This window comes from Zonotrichia leucophrys, chromosome 1A (assembly GCF_028769735.1).
Source record: "Zonotrichia leucophrys gambelii isolate GWCS_2022_RI chromosome 1A, RI_Zleu_2.0, whole genome shotgun sequence".
In the NCBI taxonomy this organism is placed as follows: Eukaryota; Metazoa; Chordata; class Aves; order Passeriformes; family Passerellidae; genus Zonotrichia; species Zonotrichia leucophrys.
Genome location: NC_088170.1, coordinates 35,124,400 through 35,145,741, shown reverse-complemented (window position 1 = coordinate 35,145,741; position 21,342 = coordinate 35,124,400). Strand labels below are relative to the sequence as shown.

Below are 21,342 nucleotides of genomic sequence, written 5' to 3'. Positions count from 1 at the left end.
AAACAGCTGGCGAAAGAGAGCGGGGGAAATGTGGGCGGTGGGGCTGAGGTGGGCAGAGGCTTTGGGCGCTGAATGGAGACGGAGATGCTGAGCAGGCGGGCAGGGGGTCTGTGAACAAGCGAAGGGCGGAGGGGCCACCTCCCTTGCCCATGGCGCCACGAGTGCCCGTGCGCCTGTCCCTGTCCCCGTTCCCGGGCCGTGCCCCCGTTCCCCGCGCCGCTCTGCCCGCACGGAGCCGCCGCTCTCCGCGCGGGGCGGGGGCCCCGGGCCCGTCCCGCCCCGTCTCGCCCCCGTCACCAGGCGATGCTGCGGCCAAGATGGCGCCGGGCGTCGAGTAAGCGCGAGTGGGGATAGCGGCTCCGCTCCCGGCGCTCTCCCCACCTCGGGCAGGGGCGGGCGCAGGGATGAGGCGCGTTCCCGGTCCCGGCTGGTCGTCGTGAGGGGCGCGGGCAGGCAGACACCATGGCGGGGATTATCAAGAAGCAGATCCTGAAGCATCTCTCCAGGTCAGTGGGGCGCGGTGCACCGGGCAGCTGAGGCGCTGCGGGGAGGGGGCGACTGCGGGTCCCAGTCCCGGTGAGCGACCCCCGGTCTGGGCGCTGGGCGGGGGCACCGGGTCATTCTGCGCGCAGAAGGGGGAACCGAAGACGCCTCCTCGTAGTGATTTGGAGGCGGAGGAGGTGGCTGGGCGCTCGTGTGGGGCTGTCCGGCGGCCACAGCCGCTTAGCTGGCCCCTGGCCCCGGCTCCTTCGGCCGGTGCCCGGCGGCGCAGGCGGGGAGGGGGCTCGGTCTCCTGCCTGGCGCAGGAGGGAGTCGCCGAGTGAGTCACCGCCGGGCTGAGGGTGCCCGCCCCCGCTGCCCGAGGCGTGCGGGGGGCAGAGAAGCGGGGCAGACCGCGACCCCCGTGATTCCCGGGCGGTGGGGGCGAGCAGAGCCGCCGCGGTGCGCTGCTGGCCGGGCTGGGGCAGCTCGGCCTGAGTGTCCTTGCGCTCAGCTCGCCAATTCCGAGCTCTTGAGACACCCAGCAGGTGAGGCCGGGCCACAGAAAGGAGAGGTGAAAATAAGTTCGTGGTTTTCTGGCTGACTAAAATAATGTCTAAGGTGCCTCGCGGCCTAAAACAAAACAAACAAGCCTCCTGTAAATTTCTTAGCTGTCAATGTCGTGTGCTTGAAAGATGGAGAAATCACAGAAAGTACACAATCTGATTCATACAGTTTTAAAAAGCCGCATCAGGTTTCTCCCATTTTCTCAAGAGAGGCAAAAACCTGTTAGGTACTTGATCTGTCATAATACCATAGCGTTGCTAATTCTTCACAACTTACTTTTATATCTTAAAAAATACAATCTGAAATACTTTTTTTTTCCTTACAAAATGTTCTATTCCACTTTAGTGTAGTATATCTTAAAAGTGTTTATAGAGAATCAAACAAAATGAAGTGACAGATTGTCATTTGACTAATCTGTTGTTGATGCGTATGGAGAACATAATTCTCATTCCAAATCCTTTGATATCTATCTGCTAAATGTGATGTATGGAGCAGTAGTAGAATAATTTTTCTGCTCTGCCCTGCTCATGAGTTATGTAGCAGGGAATGCTGACAAAGAAATCTCTTCGCATGAAAATGACAGAGCACCGTGTGAATGGAAATGCAAGGAGAAGATGTCATCAGCCTTGAGTCAGGTTTCTAATCAGCAGTGTGCTTGGAATAGCTGGATTTAGCAGCTTGTTTCCTGCAGGGATATGTATGTAGCAAGCCGTATGAGAAGAGAAGTGAGCTCTAGTCTCTGTGCTACAGGTTAACTCTAAAATGTATCTGGGAACTAAGCCTGAGTAAGATGCCTCGGTTGTTGTCCAGTTTTTCAAATGAGCAGCTGAATAGATTAGAAATAAGTACTTTGTCATGTTTGTGATTCCTCTCTTGTCTGTTGTGATAATGTTTACTCAACAAGGCTCTGTCAAATGATTATGACAGATTTTATCACTTCTGGAAAGCTTATGGGATATATCCAGTGGTATGTGGCTTGCAAGTTGAGCTTGATGCTCATAATCCATACTATTCAAAGAGTGTTTTTGATGCCTGTAGACAGCATTATGAAGCCCCTTGCTATGGGTGTTGTTCATTACATGTTCAGATAATACCTTTACTTCCTGCAGAACAGGTGTTTCAGTGGTTTCAGAAGCTCATTACTCAGGAAAGCAGAATTCAAGTGACATGAGCTTAAATTTCAGGACCTTGACTTTTCTGCAAAAAATATAAAAGTATTCATTCAGGATTTTCATTAATAAGTTTTGTGAGAGTGTGACTAAGGAGCCAAATACATAATGAATTTCCTGTAATAGAGAGCGTGCCAAAGGACGCTTTCACTTTTTACTCTTACTATAATAGTTACTGTTCTGCAGTTTTCATAGTTTCTTGCAACTGCTGCCTGCTTCAACTAAGCAGGCATTAGTGGCAGGACTAAAATTTATTGGAAGAGGTACATATGTAGTGGAAAGAATTACCCTCTTATCTTGATTTATTTTCATTTTTTAATATTTTATTTCCCTTTATGTTTGAACAAAGATATGAATTTGTACCTTGAGTTATAGAGAAGTGCTTTGATTTTTTTGCCACAAACCACAGAACAGTTGAGGTTGGAAGGGATCTTTAAATCTTGTCCAGCTCCCCAAATCATCATTGATTTGGCAATGTTTGCCATGAAGATCACTGCAATATCTGTTAATCATGTTTTTACTCTTCTTCCTATCTAGGTACTGTATTTGCAAATTTGGAAGCATTGTGTCATTGAGCAATGCAGTTTCCATTTAGCAGTTCACAGTGCTTTTATTAGATGAACTGATAATGGACACTGGTGTAGAAGGAGCCTTCATCATTCTACGTTTGTTAGACAGTGAAAATGTTTCATAGGTATGAGCCTTTAAAGTCTGAGAATAAGATGACCCAAACTGCATTTTGAAATGGTTTTGATATCCAAATGACCTTTTACCTTTATAAAGAGTTTTTTTGTTGCTGTGTTACAGTTTAAGAGCAGTGAAGGTAATAAAGCTTATTTTATTCGGTTTGTAACAAGTCTTTATCTCATGTCAGGATGTGGTGATGAGTTTTTTGCTTTTTCAGTCTTTTAAATTTTTTTAGAAATGTTCTCTATCTTCAACATGCATTGCTTTCCAAGGCGGTGATAGAAAATGAGGAGGGAAGGGCTAGGAACATACTACATCTGTTTTTGTTGTTCTTCACATTATGTGGTGCTTGGTGTAGGGTATGAAACTAATTGTATCAACTAAACTGAAGAGATGAATTTGCCATTTGGAGGCTTGAAATTGTGACATTTCCATTTTGTGTTAGGTGAGGTTTTACTGAATGCAGTTGATGGAGTGTCTTGGTTTCATATGTGCCCTAAAATGAAAACAAGTGTCTGGATACCAGCATCATCCTTTACAGAGGTAGGAAAGATACTCCATCCCTAGGAGAAGTCTTCTCTGTAGTGTTGGGATCACTCACTTGTACTGTAAAGGCCTTCCTCATTGAACTGGAGCTTGTGTTGAATCTTCATTTGTTACGTATTTTCAGTGGTGAGAGAATTCTTGTTGAACAGCACCTTTTTATTGCAAAATGTTCTGTTCAGTGCTCTGCTGTGATGATTGCAGATATCCTTCAGAATTCCTTCTTTTTTTCTCAGACTTGGTGAACATGTGTATGAAACAATGGTGTTAAAGATTTCCAGTAGGAATCTAGATTGCCCTGGGCTTACTGTAATACTTTCTCTGGTTTTGAGGGGATCATCTCCATGGCAGGGGTTTCAGTCTTGGGTTTTTTGGATGGGAGGTGCATGCAGAGATCAGGTATTACTAACTCAGACTTGTATAAGGGTGTTTTCAGGTGTTTTTTAGTTTTGGACACCAGTCTCATTGAAATTCGCTTTCTAGTTAATGAGCAGTCTGAGTCTTCTGTGTATTTGCATGCTTCATGCCTTTCTGTGAAAAACAGTTTTGTTTCTTTGTGTAAGAAGCATGAAAGCAAACTTATAAACTTTGCTGGTCTGATAAGTAGCCACACTGAATATGACAGTCTTCACCTCAATTGATATTAACTCTTAAGTTTATTAATGATAACACGTAGTTCAACTTAAAAAGTCCCAGTTTGCATCTTACTCAATATTTTCCACAAAGAAAACAGTAAGAGGTTTTGAAGTGTTTGGTATGGCAGAAATTGTTTTCAGTTGTGTCATTAGTTAATGTTCTGCATGAACTTAGACCTTTGCTTTTGCTTATCTGAATCAATAGATGTGAACATACTAAGATTTCAGTAGAGGAAAATTGCAGTGAGTTTTGTGACAATTGTTTTCATCCCATAATTAGGAAATCATTCTAAAGCTCATATGGAGAATGGTTGTACAAAGAATAGCATCCTAATTGTATGAATGTCAGGAATCAGCTGGTACTGATGTAAACAATGATATCCTACCTCATCTAATACAACTGATATGCATCCTACCGAAGTATTTACCCTGCATATTGACCTGGTTTTAAGCCAGTCAGACATGCCTGATTGGTGAGGAATGTTGTCCTCTCAAGGGATCTGATTTCTTTTAGGTAAAGCAATGTAACACCTTTATTGGGCTAGAATGGGCCATTTCCTTCGTGAAAGTGAATGACCAAAATTGTTTGGATGAACTTTGAATATTCTGCTAGTAGCAAAATAAGTAGGTTTTTGCTTATTTTCAGTTTTGTGTATTCTGCTTCTGTGTCACTTTAGTTTTGTGAAAGTTATCCAATTCCTTTAGCCAGCCAAAGAACACAAAATGTGTGCTTTTCTGCTTCTCTCTTTGCTTGTACTAATTTTGCAGAGTGTATTCTAGGTGACTGACTTCATTGGCTTGTGTAGTATGTGAGAAAATCGCAGAACACAATGTAGACATAATAATCTCTCTTATTCTGAATGAGTCTGTATGGTATCTGAATGCTTGCAGAAGGTGTTAGCATTGTGTCTGTCTTAAATGCTGCACCTAGGGAAAGAATAAGCCTAAAAACTACAAGTAGTAAAACAGAACTGCTTTAGACAGCAGACAAGAAGGAGAAAGAGCAATTTGAAATTTCACTGTAACCCTGTATTTCTTAAATTCCCTTATGTTTGAAAATCAATACTTTTAGTATTTAAGTGGAGACTTCGTGCCAACAATTTCTTCTGTGTGAACATCTTAGTAATGTTCTGATGAGCATGTAGGAATCAATAAATGCTTTTTTAAACAGAAATAAAAAACTTTCACTCTCTTCTGTTTTTATTAGTAGCTTCATGCATCATATTGCATTTTAATATTCTGTAACAGAACATCTTCCAAAATTCAAACTGAAATTGCTGTGGTGCTTTATGAAAGTATACATGTATTTTGGAGATAAATGAGCAATAATGCATTTTCTGGAAAAATTCTAAATCGTTACCTTTATTAAGATTTGATATTAAATCTTGTGTTATGTCTCAGAAAGATCTCTTCAGCTTTCAGTAGGATTTGGATTAATAAAATAAACTCACAGAATTTGAGATGACCATTTCAGTTTGTTTTACATTATTTTTGCAAATGTATTATAACTCTAAATGCTAATTCTACAGACATTGTACAATTAAAGCTCTGCTGAAGCTTTGTTGAAGTCAGACAACTCTTGTGCATACATAATAAAAACTAATACATTTGCACAATCAAGAGGAATTAATCAGCACCATTTGAGTTGTATGTGATCATTTTCTTTAAAGAGTTCTCAGATTATGAGTAGGTTTCACAATGAAAATCATTTTGAAGATTGCTCTGTTCAAGTATCTGACACACTAGTATGAAGTATTCCCTGGGGAAAATGGGTATTTAAATAAAACCTGTAAGGAATAAAATTGTCCTTTAAGGTCAAGTGATTGTGGAGTATGTAAGTATCAAAACTAGCCCACAGTTGCATTTTTTTTAAATTTGATATTTCTCCTATCAAAGCCTTAGTGTTTTGAGGTTTTTTTTTTTTAATATTGAAGCAGAATAAACGTTGGTACTAAATAACTCCAAGAATGAGAGGTGCTTTTTAAACTGTCTTGGTATATTTTTTCTTTTTTTCTACAAGAAGATTGGATGAAGGAGATCAGATAATTTCTGATGAGACATTAATGGAATTATGAAAGCTTATGCAAAGTGATTTACTTCACAGTTTTTTTGTGAATCATCAGAATAATTGCTAACAAGTAATTACTCAGTTGTATCAAGAGTATCTTGGGTTTGGCCGCTTGCACAACAACCCAGGTTTCTCAATCCAGTAACTCATGTAGGAGTACAGCTTTGTGGAGCTGGTGCTAACCAAGGTTCCGATCTCTTCATTGTCTTCTTTTGTGGTAAGGAGACACAGGAGAGGAAGGAGTTCCAGCTAGACTGTGCTTTTTAGTTCTTCCAGCCTCCCCTGGATGGGTGGACGAGCCTTGCTGGAAGAAGAATGTCCCCAGCACAGATTTGGTGGCAGCTCTGCTGTGCATCTTTACCATTTAGCTTGAAAACACCGGAGGAATTCAGATTCACCCAGGAATCTGAAAGTTATGTGGTTGCCTACTTATGAAATAGTTTTCATGTCGTGGTTTCTTCCATTATTGGGGTCTGGAGACTTGAGAAGAATAATTTTTAACTAGGTATCTGTAAGTCACTTTAGTGATAAGTCTCTTAAATTCTGTTCTGATATCCCAACAAACTGCCTACCAAGGTCACTGTCCAAATGTTTGCATTTTGTTGCAACCAAAAGGGTGAAAGTTTAGGAATTAATTATATTTAAGCTGAAGTATCTCTTTGAAGTGAAGACAGTTAGCAGAGAGCTTTTTTTGAAGAGCTGATTGTACTAAAATTTCATAGCCTGCAAAATCACATTGTCAGACGTGTGCAGGTCAAACACAAAAACAAATCTAGAAGTCCCATTCCCCTACATCTCTAGAATCAGATTTCTTTAGTGTGAATTTTGAATAGCTGAGGTTGAGACACTGTAAGTAGGAACAAATAATATGGGAAATCTCAGGCTAAGCAAAACAAAACTGAAAAATTGTCTCCCATTTAAAATAAAACCCTCTTATACTGCATCTTTGGGCTATCTTCTTCCTCATCTTCCAAATGTACTTACTGGGTGTCCCTGAAGTGACTTGACTACATTGTATTGATCTTTTCTGAATTATTAAAATTTTATTCATAAGCTGTTCATTTAAACAGGGCTCCAGTACTGTAATACCAGACAGCAAGGGATACTCTCACAGGAATCTAGTGTTTTACACAGGCCTGTTTCCTTTTGAATTCTGTAGTGTCATGATGTGTAACAAACTGTTGTAACTGCAGTTATCTTCAGCTAAAACTCTCTTACGTTATTGTATCACTCCTTTTTCCCTTTGAACTTGATCCCTTGTGTGTCCCCTGTGTCCCGTTCCCTACAGCGATCCCAGCTGGCTCTGGTGGAGATTGGTTTGCTGTGAATATCCTTACTACCAAAATGAGTACCAGAAGCTTCTCAGAAGCCGTGGCAACTGACCACTTGCTTTCACCAGGAATAGGGGCCTTATGTCTGAATACCTTGCCCTCAGGTAACTTCCCCTCTCCCACCTTTGTAGAGTAAATGTAAGAGGTGGTATGTATTTCTATAAATTTAGGAGTGAAGTGAGCTCTATAAAATGTTACTTGAATTTCCACTCCTGTTTCTTTTTGTAATTTAAAATTATGCAAAAAATAATTGTTTGTATGCAGCTGTGTGTTTTGGATTCTTTGGGATTTTTGTAAGTCCTAAACTAAATTCGGGTTTGTGAAATAAATCAGCAATCCCATTGTTAACATACCTTGACGTGTATTTTCTAAATGTAATCTGGGTATTTCCCAATATCTTTAGGCTATATGACATCTACTGTTTATTATTTGCATCTGCTTAATTCTTTTTCAGTACTTATTGTGTATTAGCTCTGTATTTGATATACTTGAAGGATCAGACAGCTCTTAAACTAGTTTACAGAAGAAAGTGACTGATTTTATTTATTTATTTAAAATTAAGAGTTCTTATAGATAATATCTTATCAAAAATATCTTACTTTGTTGTGAGATCTGATCAGTTACCATTAAAAAAGATACCTGCTAATGTCATATAAATAGATGATACCATTTCCAAAAAGCAGGTATTGTTATGCTTTTACACTGTATCATTACTTCATGATTTTAAATTTCTGAAGTTTTTTTTCATCAAATGGCTTTTTTTTTTGCATTAGGTACAGAATATTGTATTTTAAGTGGTATTTTTGAATAGTTTGGGTTTTTTTTAATAGTTTAAATATATTTAATAGTTATCAATTATAACCAAATTAAGGTGGTGTTTTTGCTGCCTGGGATGGGGAACTTGCGTATGTATTGCCACATATTGTTTGATATATTCAGGATTTTATATTATCTTGTACTCACTATATCGTTAAGGCATGATGTATAGGACTGTCATATTTGAATAAATTTCTTTTGGGTTGATCATATTGACCATTTCTCTGCTTGATGTGAAAAGACTCATGGAATAGAAAAGCTTAATATTGATCTGTGTGAGAGTTTATCATAAATGAAAGGTAAATTGCTTGAGCAATGTTTTACTTGCGACATGATTATCATTTGTGCAGTGCAAGCTCCTCATTTATGCACAGTGCTTGGCTGTGTCTCTGCAGATCTGCTTCATGACACATAATTAGATAATAACCACTGATGACAGCAGCTGTCTCAGTTCTGTCTGTACCCAAAAAGCAAGCAATACAGCTTTTCTAAACGGAAAGAAAATAATGTCCTATATGTGTTATTACAGAATTAACTAGGGGAGGCATTACATACTTGGTGGGGATGTCAGTATTTGAGAAAGTGTGGAACAGGTCTTGAAGTGAGTAGCAATGTTCTAAGACGTCTTTAGGAAGTCACCTGGAGTGGAAGTCTGTGCTGAAGTCCTTCTGTGCTGTAATGAAATGGAAGCAATTATTTGAAAAGTGTCAGCAAAGCAGATGCATTATTCAGGGCTCCTACAATGGGATGGATCAGGAGGTGGTGTGACACTGTGCCAGATGCGTTACACAAATATGGGTTTCTTGTTGAGCCAAGGTCCTAATTAGTGATCTCCCTGGAAAGGAAGATTGTTAGACTATGATAGGCCAAAAAGCCTGATAACTGTTAGGTGCTTGACGTCCTATATAGTAGCATGAAAAGTCCCACCTGAAGCTGTAGGGTTGTAGGTGCTATTTTGGATCTGTCCAGTGTGCTATAACTCATGGCCAGCCCAAGAGCAGTAAGTCCAGCTGGGTGTGTGAACAAGGAAAAGCCCTGTCCTGCTCCAAAGGGTTGGGTGATGAGCACCTTCACAAAGTGCTTTGCAGGAGGTGATGCAGATCCTCTCCATGCTGGACATCCAGCAGGCCATGGAGGGTTCTCCCTCTTGCACTCAGACACCAAATACATAGCAGACAATTGTGCAAATGTTCATGGTGAGATTAGATAAAGCATGTAGGAATTAGTGTGGAGTAGCCACAATACCGATGGGTAAAGGGGTGATACCTTTCTCATGTACAAGCTGATGTTGGAGGGTGTAAGAGGGTGCCAGTTGGGTGTCACAGATAGTGAGGGATGTACTTGATCAAGCCAGTTACTTAAAATCAGCTATGATTTGTGGTGTTGTGTTGGATGAGAGGAACTCAATTGTAACAGTATACACTGGTGATCCCAGTAGTTTTTTTCCTGTGGGAAATTTGACAGAGAGTTAGTTCTATTCCTCTTCCATACTTGAAATCCTCAAGTTTGAAGTGGTATAGTGAGCTGAATAGTAGTAGACTTCCTTCATTCTGTTACTTAGAGTCATGGGAAGGAAACATCTTACTGAGAAACTCAATTGTAAAAGACCATTTTTCTTGTTTCAGAAATGGTTTAATATTCCTTAGTGATCAAATAACATGGTTCAGCCAGGTGAAACAGTAAAAAAAACCCAGTTATCTTCATGTTCCATTTCTGCTGTTCTATTATTGATCCAGTTACCAGTGCTTAGTAGGTCATGCTTCCCTTTTTCAAAGTCCGTTGTTTAAGCAGTTTGAGTTCATAACAAGGAGATAAGCAAAACTTATGGTACATACTGTGATTTAATAATTTATCATGATTAGAGCATGCATCTAGACTCATATCGCTGAGGAAATTTTATTTAAAAAGCAGGGAAGGCATGGTAGAGCTGGGGAAAGCAGTTGTATATTCAGGAGATGTGCCAAACATCTGAGAATCTGTGTCCAAATGTGATCCAGGCTTCTCTTATTTCTCTACTAAATCCAGAGGTTGGAATTTCTGTTGTCAAACTTGACAAGGCACCACCTGGTATTCGCTCCAAACCTTTGGGGAGCACTGCTCTAAGCTTCATGTGGTTTGTGGCCTTCCTTATACAAGCCATACGCTTGTGGCTTCAGAAGAGCGTTTTCCCATCTTCTCTACCAGTTTGGGGGGGTCTTTTGTTTCTGTTTCAACTTCTTGGCCATCTTCTCTGCCAGAATGGTGGAGCTCCAAGCCTGTGGTGTTACAAACAAACCTTTAGAAAATAACTATTTTAGACAAGGAAATAAATGCATCTTTTATGTAGGTTTTGAGTTATTTTAGAGGGAGAGAACTGAAAGAACTGTTGTGTCCTGACAAAATACATTGATTGTAACTTACTCCTCTTTCATTCTTAATACTGCACTGTTACTGTACAGTCTTTTATGCTTTTCACAAAACTCTTAGTTTGTACTTTGTAAATTGAAGTTGAACCATTTATCTGTAACTGCATAGGTGTGTAGATGTACCCAAAGGAGCTGTGTCAGGCAGCTTGTGATACTGACAAATTCATATTTCTGGGTTCTTGCATTTAAACTGTAAATATTTTACAGCATTATTCTACTTATGAAATTCAATATTAAAGCTGTATTGAAATCTATACTATCACACAGTAATTCAAACCTCAGATATGTTTTGAGAAAGAAAGTGTAGTTTGAAAAAATGAAAATCAATCTGTGAAAACAATTCTGTGAAGAATATCTTTTCACTGCTCACTTGTTGGGAGTTTCCTTCCATGATTTTTGACATGAAGAGTACAGTCCTGACAGGCAATCCTCTTATGTCTGTCTCGTCTAAATGAAGAATGTATATAAAAAAAAGTGATGGTCCTTGAAATTTTTCTCTGTCCTTCTGCTCCATGTTGAGAGAAACTGGCTTCTATTTTGTTTGTTGGAAGGATATGAAAAGTAACTCAAAAATGGCTTTGCTGTTGCCATTCTCCCCCTGGTTGGTATTTTGGTATCTTTCTTATTCTGAAATTTGAAAACCTCTTTTTGTAGGTCCTGTGTGTTTCCTCTGATGTGTCTGCAGCTGTGATCCAGGATAATGCTTAGATCTGTCTCCAATCTGAGAGGCATTTCTGGTGTGGCTGAACTACAGGGAACTCTGAGGGGGACTTCTTTCACAGAGCATGTGTCTCAGGAGACTTGTGCGTGTGTAATGGCAGAATGGTTTTGCATTTGCTGTGTAAATGTGACTTTAAATGACACCAGTTTGTAATTCTTATGTTGACCCTTACGTAGAAAGTCAAGACTGAGAGGTACTACCAGGTGACTGAAAACACTCAATGGCTGCTTTTTATCTTCTAGGAATTTTGTGCTACCTGAGTCAGATGAGACTTTGCAATAATTTCAGAGATAGGAAATTTTATATTTTGCTGTTACTAATAGGTTGTTTTAATGAGGAACATTATTTAGCTCTTGTCATTATTCTTTCTTGTTGAAAGCAAGAAAAAAGGGTAACCAGAAAACAAAATAATTGAAGTCCTTTATTCCCCTCATAATGTTTCTAAACAGACCATTTAGAAGTACATTAGTTACCAAGGAGAATGCATTTATCAATACCTTTATCTCAGTATATTTTTAGTACTGAAATTATGAAACTATATTATTCACAGATTACATCTCATTGCCTGTGGATAATTTATGAATGTAAGCAATACAGTAACAACTTCAGTACTTCTGTCATAAGAAACATGTCTAGTATTATTTGCAAATACATACTACTTGTATTTTGTCAGGCTAGGTAAATGCATTTTCAAAGCTAACCATCCCAGAATGGAGTCGGGGAGTTGGACTCAAAAAATGCCTTCTCTGTTTCAAGCTGTATTTGGAAACTGTTAAGAGGAAAATAAAAGCTTGCTGATCTTCTTCATCTTCTTCCACATCTCCTCCAGAATCAGACTTAATGAGGACCTTGTAGTTCATTTAGAAGCTGGTCTCTTGAATGGAAAGGAAATGCTGGAATTGCACCTCCTGGGGCATTGCTGCAGAGTGATGTTCCCTCACTGAGGACAGACAAAGCCCTTTGCTCTCTGCCTGGAGAATAGCAGCACCAGGAGATTTTGGTGGGAAAAGTCACAAAGCATACTGCCAACAGCAGTATTTTCTACTCCCTGGTCTTGCAAAACTAGACTCAATTCATGAGCAGAAATAATTTTTTCATGGCAGATTGAAAATGTGGCAAAGTATAGCCTGTTCATAGCTTATGGTAGATACAATGCTACAGCTGTTGGTTTGAAGGCAGGGTACACATGGGCTCTGTCATGCTGTCTCACAAGGATGTGAACCATTTGACAGAGTCACATTATCAGATTGTTTCATTGTATCATCAAATCCTAGTGCATTTGAAATATAAAGTAATTTATATGTACACTTTTAACTAGGTACACTTTTTACCGCATGGATATCATGTTGAGCTTTCAGGTTTTCATCCAATATTTTATATACCTCATGCTGTTGTGTATGTATTTCTAATTGGTCTTTAAATTCTATGACTAAATCGAATTAATATTGTAAATAAAACTGTTTTATTGCAAGATTTTAACCAAATATAGAAAGGTACTGTTTACAATAGTAATTTTAGGGGTTTGGGATTTTTAATTTCAAAAAATTAAAGAGTGAAATAGATTCAATTCTACTTTATATAGTTTAAAATAAATAGTTCAATAGTTTGAGTCAAGGATCATTTGTTATTCTGGGTGACACAAAAATTATAAGATATCTCACAATATATTTTTGTTTACTGTATTTATACAGTAACATTAACTGTATTTATAAATTGAGCTAATGAGATGAAAAAATTATAGGCACAAATCAATTACATCATACCATTTCTTTCCTGGGTGAAATTTATCAAAGATTTCTTCACCCCCAGACCATTGCTTTAAGTTAAATTGCCACCGATATGCAAGATAACTTTGATTGCTTTATACATATTTACTTAAGGGGTGTTTGTTTTTAGGTTCACCAAAAATCTGTCGCCTGACAAGATCAACCTGAGCACGTTAAAGGGGGAAGGTCAGCTGACCAATTTAGAGTTGGATCAAGAGGTGCTCCAGAACATGCTGGATCTTCCAACATGGCTGGCTATAAACAAGGTGTTTTGTAATAAAGCATCCATTAGGGTGAGTGTTTTATTGCGCTGGAGTGGTAATTAACCGACTCTTTTTTCGGTTTGTCTTTGTAAACTTTCAAGCAACTTTGTATTAGTAGGAAATTCTGATAAGTCCTTGATAAAATTTTAAAAAACAATGAAGGTTTTATCAGCAATCATTTCTTCCTTATTTTTCTTTCTCATGTGATGACATAAAATACATCTGGAAATAATGAAAATAAGAGTGATTATTTTTAATTTTTTTTTTCTTCCAAAAATACCTTTTGGAGGGATTCTGATCTCTGTGGGAAATGTGGGAAACACAGTAAATCTGGGAGATACTGCATTTTTGGGTGTTGTGGCTGCTAATAATTTAAACAATGTGTATCATCTCTACCACGTTGTATGAACGTGGGATTAAGAAATGAAGTATGCCTTGTTCATGACTGAAGTTACAATCAGGTCAAACATGAACACCTCCTTAGTCTTTAGGTGGAGTTTGTTTATGGTTTTTTGGTGTTCTTTCTTTGCTTTTTTTTTTTCCCACAATGGGAGATTGTCCTGATTTTTCTAAATGCAGTGAGCTTGATGTTTTGTTGCAGGCATCTAATTAGTTGTAGGTCAACAAAGGAAATGTACTTTTTTTTTTCCCTTTTAAAGGAAATAATGTGTAAGGCTGTGATGCTTTTTCTGATGCTTGACAACTCACTGTTAAGGAGACAGATTCTCCTTTGTTCCTCTGTTTTTCTACTCAATGATTATTAAATTTTGAAGTTCAAACTTTTTAACACCTAGTGTGCATAAAGTTACCACACAGTATGTTCAGATGAACTTAATATTTTGAAAGTAATGTTATGCTGAGTTCAGAAGCTAGAAATATAATTTGTATGCTTAGAACACATTCTGTGTGATTTATTTTACTGTATTTTTAATATTTAATTTGCTTTAGAGTAGTGTGTTCTCTTGCAGATACCATGGACAAAATTGAAAACACATCCCATCTCTTTGGTGAGTTCTGAAATAAACTCTGAAATGTACTGTGTGTAGGAGAATCTATATCAAATATTTATATAGTTCTCTTGTATATGATTCTGGAAATAACTGAAACATTAACTGGCCTTTACTAAGTGTCCTCTGGGTAGCAGCAGATCAAGGCAAAATGCCTTAATGTTTTCCTTGGTAGGTTTATTTTCTTAATCTGTGGCTTCAGTGTAATCACTGTAATGTTTGACTGTTAGCTCACTTCTGTCACGTTTTTAGTCATTGCATGTTCATTTGGGCTTACCTGAAGGGTAGGTTTTTGTCCAAGTCACCTCTGTTAAAAGTTCCTGCCTTTCTTTTGGAGCAGTCTTTTCTAGGACTTTTCAGTTCTACATCTATACTTTACATAGTGATCTCAGCTATGGCAGGTTTGTCACACATAGCATTTATAGGGTTTTTGTAACCACCTAGGATTCAGCCTGGATATAAATAGGAGGTAAAATGTGTAAATAGAACTCAACAACAATTTGAAGTCGCATTAATTCTCGCATTTGTTCTCCTTTGTTCTTTAAATATACTAACAATTGTGGTAGCACAAGAAGTAATGTATTTGATGATAAGTAAACTTTCTCAATTGCATTTCCTTAAGAGTGAATATTCCTTTAGCTGTCATGCTTCCCAGTCTTGCAGTGAATGTGCTTGTAATTCCTTCATTCTGAATCAGACTTGGGAAAGACATGTTGTTTTAAATAATTGATGCATTTGCTAGTGACCCAGTTGGAATGTACTTACATCTGTACTGCTTCTTCCTGACATCCAGAACTTAAAGCCTGGTAATGCTGAGGTGGGATGATTCAACTACTTGGCTGGGAGATGCAATTGCCAAATTAGGAAATGGGTTTAAGCTGTGCTATTCTTAAACATGACACACTTTGACCTATGGTAGCAAGGCACTGTTTGGTTAGCTCCTGTTGGGCTTACATTAGCACTCTTTGAGGCTAAAATAACTTTCAAGGTAATCTTTTTTACGTAAAGGTGTCCTTGAACAAGTGCATTAAATATGTAGCAAAAGTTCAGTATTCAATGGTAGATTATACAACAGCCTTTGTGATTTCTAAAGCAAAGTGAATTTGCTGCCCAAGTGCCAAACCTCAGCCCTTCACTACATCACTGAACTTCTGGTATTTTGGCAGGGATGGGAAGAAGGGAGATTTTTGCTACTGAGAGTTGAATTGAATTGGAATAGCATCCTCTGTTAGCACAGCTTACTGGATAACTAGAACCCACTTGTCTGGCCAAAGGGACTTTCACTAAGCTGAGTTGCCCTTTGTGAGAATCAGTCTGTTGACATAGTGGCACATACTGTTTGTTCATGACCCAGGTCTGGTTTTATATGATAAACAGGATAGTTTTGAGCAGTGATTTTGGGCCCCAAGGATGATCTGCAGTAGTTTTCACTCTATCCAAGTACAGAAGTTGCCAGTGAAAAAAGACACAGATCTGCAGCCAGGCATTCTTCATTACCTCTTTTTTATATTGTGCAGTCTCCTTGAATCCATGTCCTACTGTTCTGTGCACTAGTCATGTAGTAGAGGGAATTTTTAAAAGAGTGGTCAAATATCCAAAACCGTTAGGATAACTAGGAGAAATCTTGGCTTCCCCTCACCATCCTCAAACTAAGGGATTGTTTTTTTCTTGGTTTATTTCTCTGTTGTTTTCAAGGAAAGATAATCATTGAGATAGCTAAAAAATAATTCTAAAATGTCCAAATTTACCCTTAACAGCTATTGCTTCCCTTTAAGCATCAAAATACAGTGAAGTATAAATAAACCCAGACTAGACACTTCATGAATTTTTTGGTTGTAGCTATGTTTTCATGGATAAGAATAGCACAGAAAAATGTTGAGCAAGCAGATTATGACAATGGGCATGATTAACACAATATGATAATAATCTAGTAGCTAAGGCAGGTTGAATCATGAAAAATCTAAAATTGAGGACAAAGGGGTTTTGGTATTTGTCTGACCTCAGAGCATAAATGGGGGAATTCAGAAGGGCTGGTAGAAAGTTGCAGTTAGACAGGGAAAAAAATCTTAACTGTTGTGCTTTGAATCAGCTTGCATTAAGTATTAAGTATTTCATTGAAAGAACAACCATATAGAAAGAAAATTCAGATAACTACACATTAAAGCATGTACATTTTGAAATGTGATTTTTGAAAATTTATGTGTTGGATAAATAATATTCAGGGATCAAGAAATTTAAGATACAATATTTGACTGGGGGTGTGTGTTAGAACCCTAAAACATAAGAAATAGTTTAAAAAAGATAATTCTAGTGCATTACGAAAGTTTGTGGAAAAATTGATGTGGTAGGAAATATTTTATGTATACTTCAGAAAAAGTTCTCAACTGACCTTTTTTGTTTGGATTTTGGTTCTTCATATGTCATCTATTTACTTTGTTACCTCTAAGGTCTCCAATTTTGTTTTGTTTTGTTTTGTTTTTCAAGTCCTTGGATAAAGTTGTAATGGAAATGAGCACATGTGAAGAGCCACGTGCCCCTAATGGACCCTCTCCAATAGCAACTGCATCTGGGCAGAGGTCAGTGATGGTACTTACCTGTAATTAATCAGAAAAATTTTGGCATTATGTAAATCAGATTGACTATGTACTTCTGAAAATTTAAATTTTTAGAAGTATATAGCCTGCCATTCCCATCTCCTCCAAAATTTTATTTTATTGCTTGTGTGTGAAGTAGTGTAGTGATAATGGAGTTATCCAGGCCCAAGCCTGGAGAGAAGATGTGAACTAGATATAGAGCTTGCAAGGTACATTCCATAGGGGTGCAACTGCTATATCAGATATTTTCTGAGTTTAATTGAGATTAAGTTTTTAAAAAATGAATGGTATCTTGCCTTCATCCATTTTGAAAATACATATAATGTTCATGTGTGTTTTAAAAATTTTTCTTTTTTGTTTTGTCTAAAGAGTTCTAAGGGTTGTTTGTTAGTGCAGTGTTTTAAAGTTCCATTTCCTTAATTGTATCAACTGATTCTTACTGAAAGATTACATGCACACTGTGTAGCCCAAAACTTAAGCAATTTGATGGGACAGCACAACATTACATCAGTGATTTTATGTAATTTCCTTTACATGGACACAAAACATTTTTCCATGGTTACAGGGCCCTATATACAGAGAAATAAATTTGATGATACGATATTTTTTCTTGTAGTAACTTCTGTGCAATGTATGGAAGTCCATGGGCCTCTGTGTCTCCTAGGGTACAGCTTGATAATCACAGCCATAGAGATTTTGTGTAGAATGAAAGTTGAAAATGGAAAAGGAATGACAAACCACCCAAGTTTTTGGGGATTTTTTTTTAAAGAAGCAGAAAAAACCCACAAGAAAACAAAAGGGGGAAAATTTTTAGATGTTAAAATAATATTTAATATTCAGTTTCCCATACACTAATCTAAAACATTCAGAACATATAAGATTTTTATTTAAAAATTATTTACAACAGCTTAATCTTTTTTAATACTGGAATGCATGTTGATTTACTGTAGAAGTTTAGCCACCATTTAGGATGCCTTTCTTTATAGAGTGAAATAATGTAAATACTTTATACTATTTTGAATATCTGAAAGGTATTATTTTTAATGGACAAAATATTTTGGCTTATAGACATAAATACTAACCAGACTAGAATTGTCAAGTAATTAATTTGACATTAATTACTCCTTATGTTTATAAAGAAGAGTAGGCTTTCTGCATAATGATGTAGACTACTTTTTTATGTATGTATAATAACATATGATACATACATCCATGTAATTTAACATCAAAGGATTGTATTAAATGTTATAATTTCTGTAGATTGATCTTAGTCAAATATATATTCTTATGTAGAGATCAGGATCACAGAGTGAAAATTATTGTAAACTGCATCAAGTGTATTGAGCAAAAGTTGCTAACTGTAGAGTACATTAGTAACTTCATTTATTTTAACATCTGTTTCATAATTTATTTAATCTGTTTAATTTTGTGCCCTTTCACTCGGTTTATATTTAATATGTTGGCATTTCACTTTTTAGTGAATATGGCTTTGCTGAAAAAGTGGTAGAAGGCATTTCAGTTTCTGTGAACTCCATCATAATAAGGATTGGTGCAAAAGCCTTTAATGCTTCATTTGAACTTTCCCAGCTGAGAATATATAGTGTAAATGCAAACTGGGAACATGCTGACCTTAGATTTACCAGAATACAAGAAGCTCAACGTGGAGAGGTAAATAATACTGTTTACTAACTTTTTTCCCTTGTTTTTGTGATAAAGGAGGAAGTTGAATTTCAACCTTTTACAGGATAGAGAAAATTACTGGGAATGGAGACATTCTGTGCTCAGTAATTTCAGTTGCTCTTTAGGAGCACAAATGTGTAAAACTGGTGGATGTGAGTCAGATCAAAGAGCCAATGTGGATGCTTAGACAAGAACAAAGACCAAGGCAAGCCGGTGTATGGTTTCCCTCTTATGTTCTCCAAGTGAATGACTGTTCTAAAATGCAAACTGAGCCAGACTTGGAGAGTACTGAAAGAACAAAGAACAGTATATTAAATATGGAAGGATAAGAAGTTGTGCTTTTTGTTATTATTGTTGTTATTAGTAGTAGTAGTAATAATAATAACAACAGCAGCAGGAATTATATTTTACAAGTTTTGTCTGGTTGTTTATTTGTTTGTGAGAATTTGCCTGATAAGGATTTTTTTTTCTAAAGCAGTTTTAAATTAAATTTAGTCAAGTTCTTGTGGAATTATTTTCTGGGAATACCTAAATCTTGTGCATATATAAAAAAGTAATAGCAGTAAAGTATATATGTTTCTATTGTCCTGGAGAGTAACACATGGAAGCTCTAGTTTGTTGTACATCATTCATTTGCCTTCTTCCAGCTAACCAAAGTTAATTGTATACTGAGTGCAAGATTGATTATAAATATTGTATTCAAGGAGACTTTTTAGCATCATACATCTGGCCAGCTTACTCCAGAGTTGAGTCTGGTGATTGATTTTTATGTAGGGAAAGAAACCCCTAGAGAATATCAGTTAAAAATACCACAAAAGAAAGAAGCTGAAAACTATTTTTCTGACTGTTTTCCTTTCCTGAAGCTTATTTGTATGCTTATGCTCCCATGTTAATGAAGTCTGAATGGGAAGAATTAAACTTTGACTAGATGGAGTTTTGTATTGGAAGATTTTTTGATTTTGTGGTTTTTAGGAAGAATTTGATTCTGAACAGTTGACCTGTACACAACAGAGCTTTCCTTGGGAGAGTGTTCCTTTCCTATCCAATTAATACCAGAAACAAATGTCTAGATATTACAGTAAATGATTTGTTAGCAGCAAATTGCATGAGAAGGTGAAAAACCAAAACCAGTGCTGTACTTTGAAGATAACATGTGCTAAACGATATATTTAGGGTATAATCATTTAGCTTTGCACTGTAGCTACATTATTAATATAATAAGCAATCTCCTTAGAATACTTAAAAGCTTTTTATCACACTGCATCTCCTGTATGAAGAGGATATGTCTTCTGCTTTTCTGCAAAAAGTGTTTCAGGATGCTTTGCACTGCACTTTGCATCTTGCTCACTTGATGGAGTGTACCTCCTTTCTAGACACACTGGGTATGATTTACTTAAGTCTCTGCATTTCTCAGGACATATGCTGTAAGGTTTTCAAATTGACAAGAGGAGAATGACAAGTAAGAATAAGTCATATACCAAACAAATTCTTCCATCTTGCTCTTTACTCATGGCTGATCCTTGTTTCTTCAGAGAGTAATCATGGAATCATTAAGGTTGGAAAAGACCTGCAAGATCTTTTGACCAAATGTCACCATGCCCACTAAACCATAGCACTAAGTGCTGCATCCAGTCATTTCTTGAAATTCTGTAGGGATGGTGACTCTAACAATTCCCTAGGCAGCCCATTCCAATGCTTAACCACCCTTCTAGTGAATAAATTCTTCCTCATGTCCCTTCCTTAACCTCCCCTGGTGCAGCTAGAGGCCATTTCCTCTTGTCCTGTTTCTAGTCTTGTCTCCTGCCTGGGAGAAGAAACCAATCCCCATCTTTGCGCAATTTCCCCTCAGGCAGTTTTAGAGAGCAATAAGGTCGCTTCTGAGCCTTCTTTTCTCCAGGCTAAACATGTTTATTTCCCTCAGATGCTCCTCACAAGATTTGTGCTCCAGACCCTTTACCTTCTGTGAGCATGCTCCAGCCACCTCTGTGTCTGTGCTGAAGTGAGGGACCCAGTACTGAAGAGTCACTCTGCCCCCAGCCTGTGGTGTTGCTTGCAGTTGTTGTGACCCAGGGGCAGGACCAGGCACCGGGCCTTGCTGAGCATCATAAAATTGTCCCTGGCCCATCAATCCAAACTGTCCAGATCCCTCTTCAGTGCCTTCTTACCCTCCAGCAGATCAACTCTCTCCCAGCTTAGTGTTATCTGTGAACTTACGGGGGGAACTTGATCCCATCATCCAAATTATGCAGGAAGGGGTTTTAGGTCAACTAGAATTACTGGTTTTCCATACTGATATCCTGTTCATTTAATGTTCTCCATGATGTTCCTGCTGGACAGTTGTTCATTTTTCCGTATTTGATTTTCAGTGTCCAGCTGTACTTGATGCTCTTGTGTCATCATTATTCTAACATTTGCTTGCTGTGCCTTCTAGAAATCCATGTAGTGGATTCAGAGCTTATGGTGTCTGCATGGCATGCTGTGTGCTCAATGTTTAACTTTCTCTTTTAATTGAAATAAAACACTCCAAAAAAACCTCACCTATCCTGTAGCTTTGCTTCATCCCCTGCCCTTTTCTTATTTAACATTTTTTAGCTAAACTAAACTATCATT

General features: G+C 37.8%; 1 protein-coding gene across 2 annotated transcripts in view; it reads left to right on the top strand.

The window, feature by feature from the left end:
• Positions 1-210: 210 nt before the first annotated feature.
• Positions 211-21,342, top strand: part of BLTP3B (bridge-like lipid transfer protein family member 3B) — a 45,478-nt gene continuing 24,346 nt past the window's right edge. The window contains exons 1-6 of one of the 2 annotated variants that reach the window (XM_064702144.1): positions 211-506; positions 7,438-7,584; positions 13,319-13,481; positions 14,420-14,458; positions 16,943-17,034; positions 18,531-18,720. In XM_064702144.1, coding sequence (XP_064558214.1) covers positions 7,562-7,584; positions 13,319-13,481; positions 14,420-14,458; positions 16,943-17,034; positions 18,531-18,720 — 507 coding nt within the window. In that variant the 5' untranslated portion in view covers positions 211-506; positions 7,438-7,561. The remainder of the gene's footprint in view (positions 507-7,437; positions 7,585-13,318; positions 13,482-14,419; positions 14,459-16,942; positions 17,035-18,530; positions 18,721-21,342) is intronic. The other variant, XM_064702142.1, reaches the window with a different exon arrangement.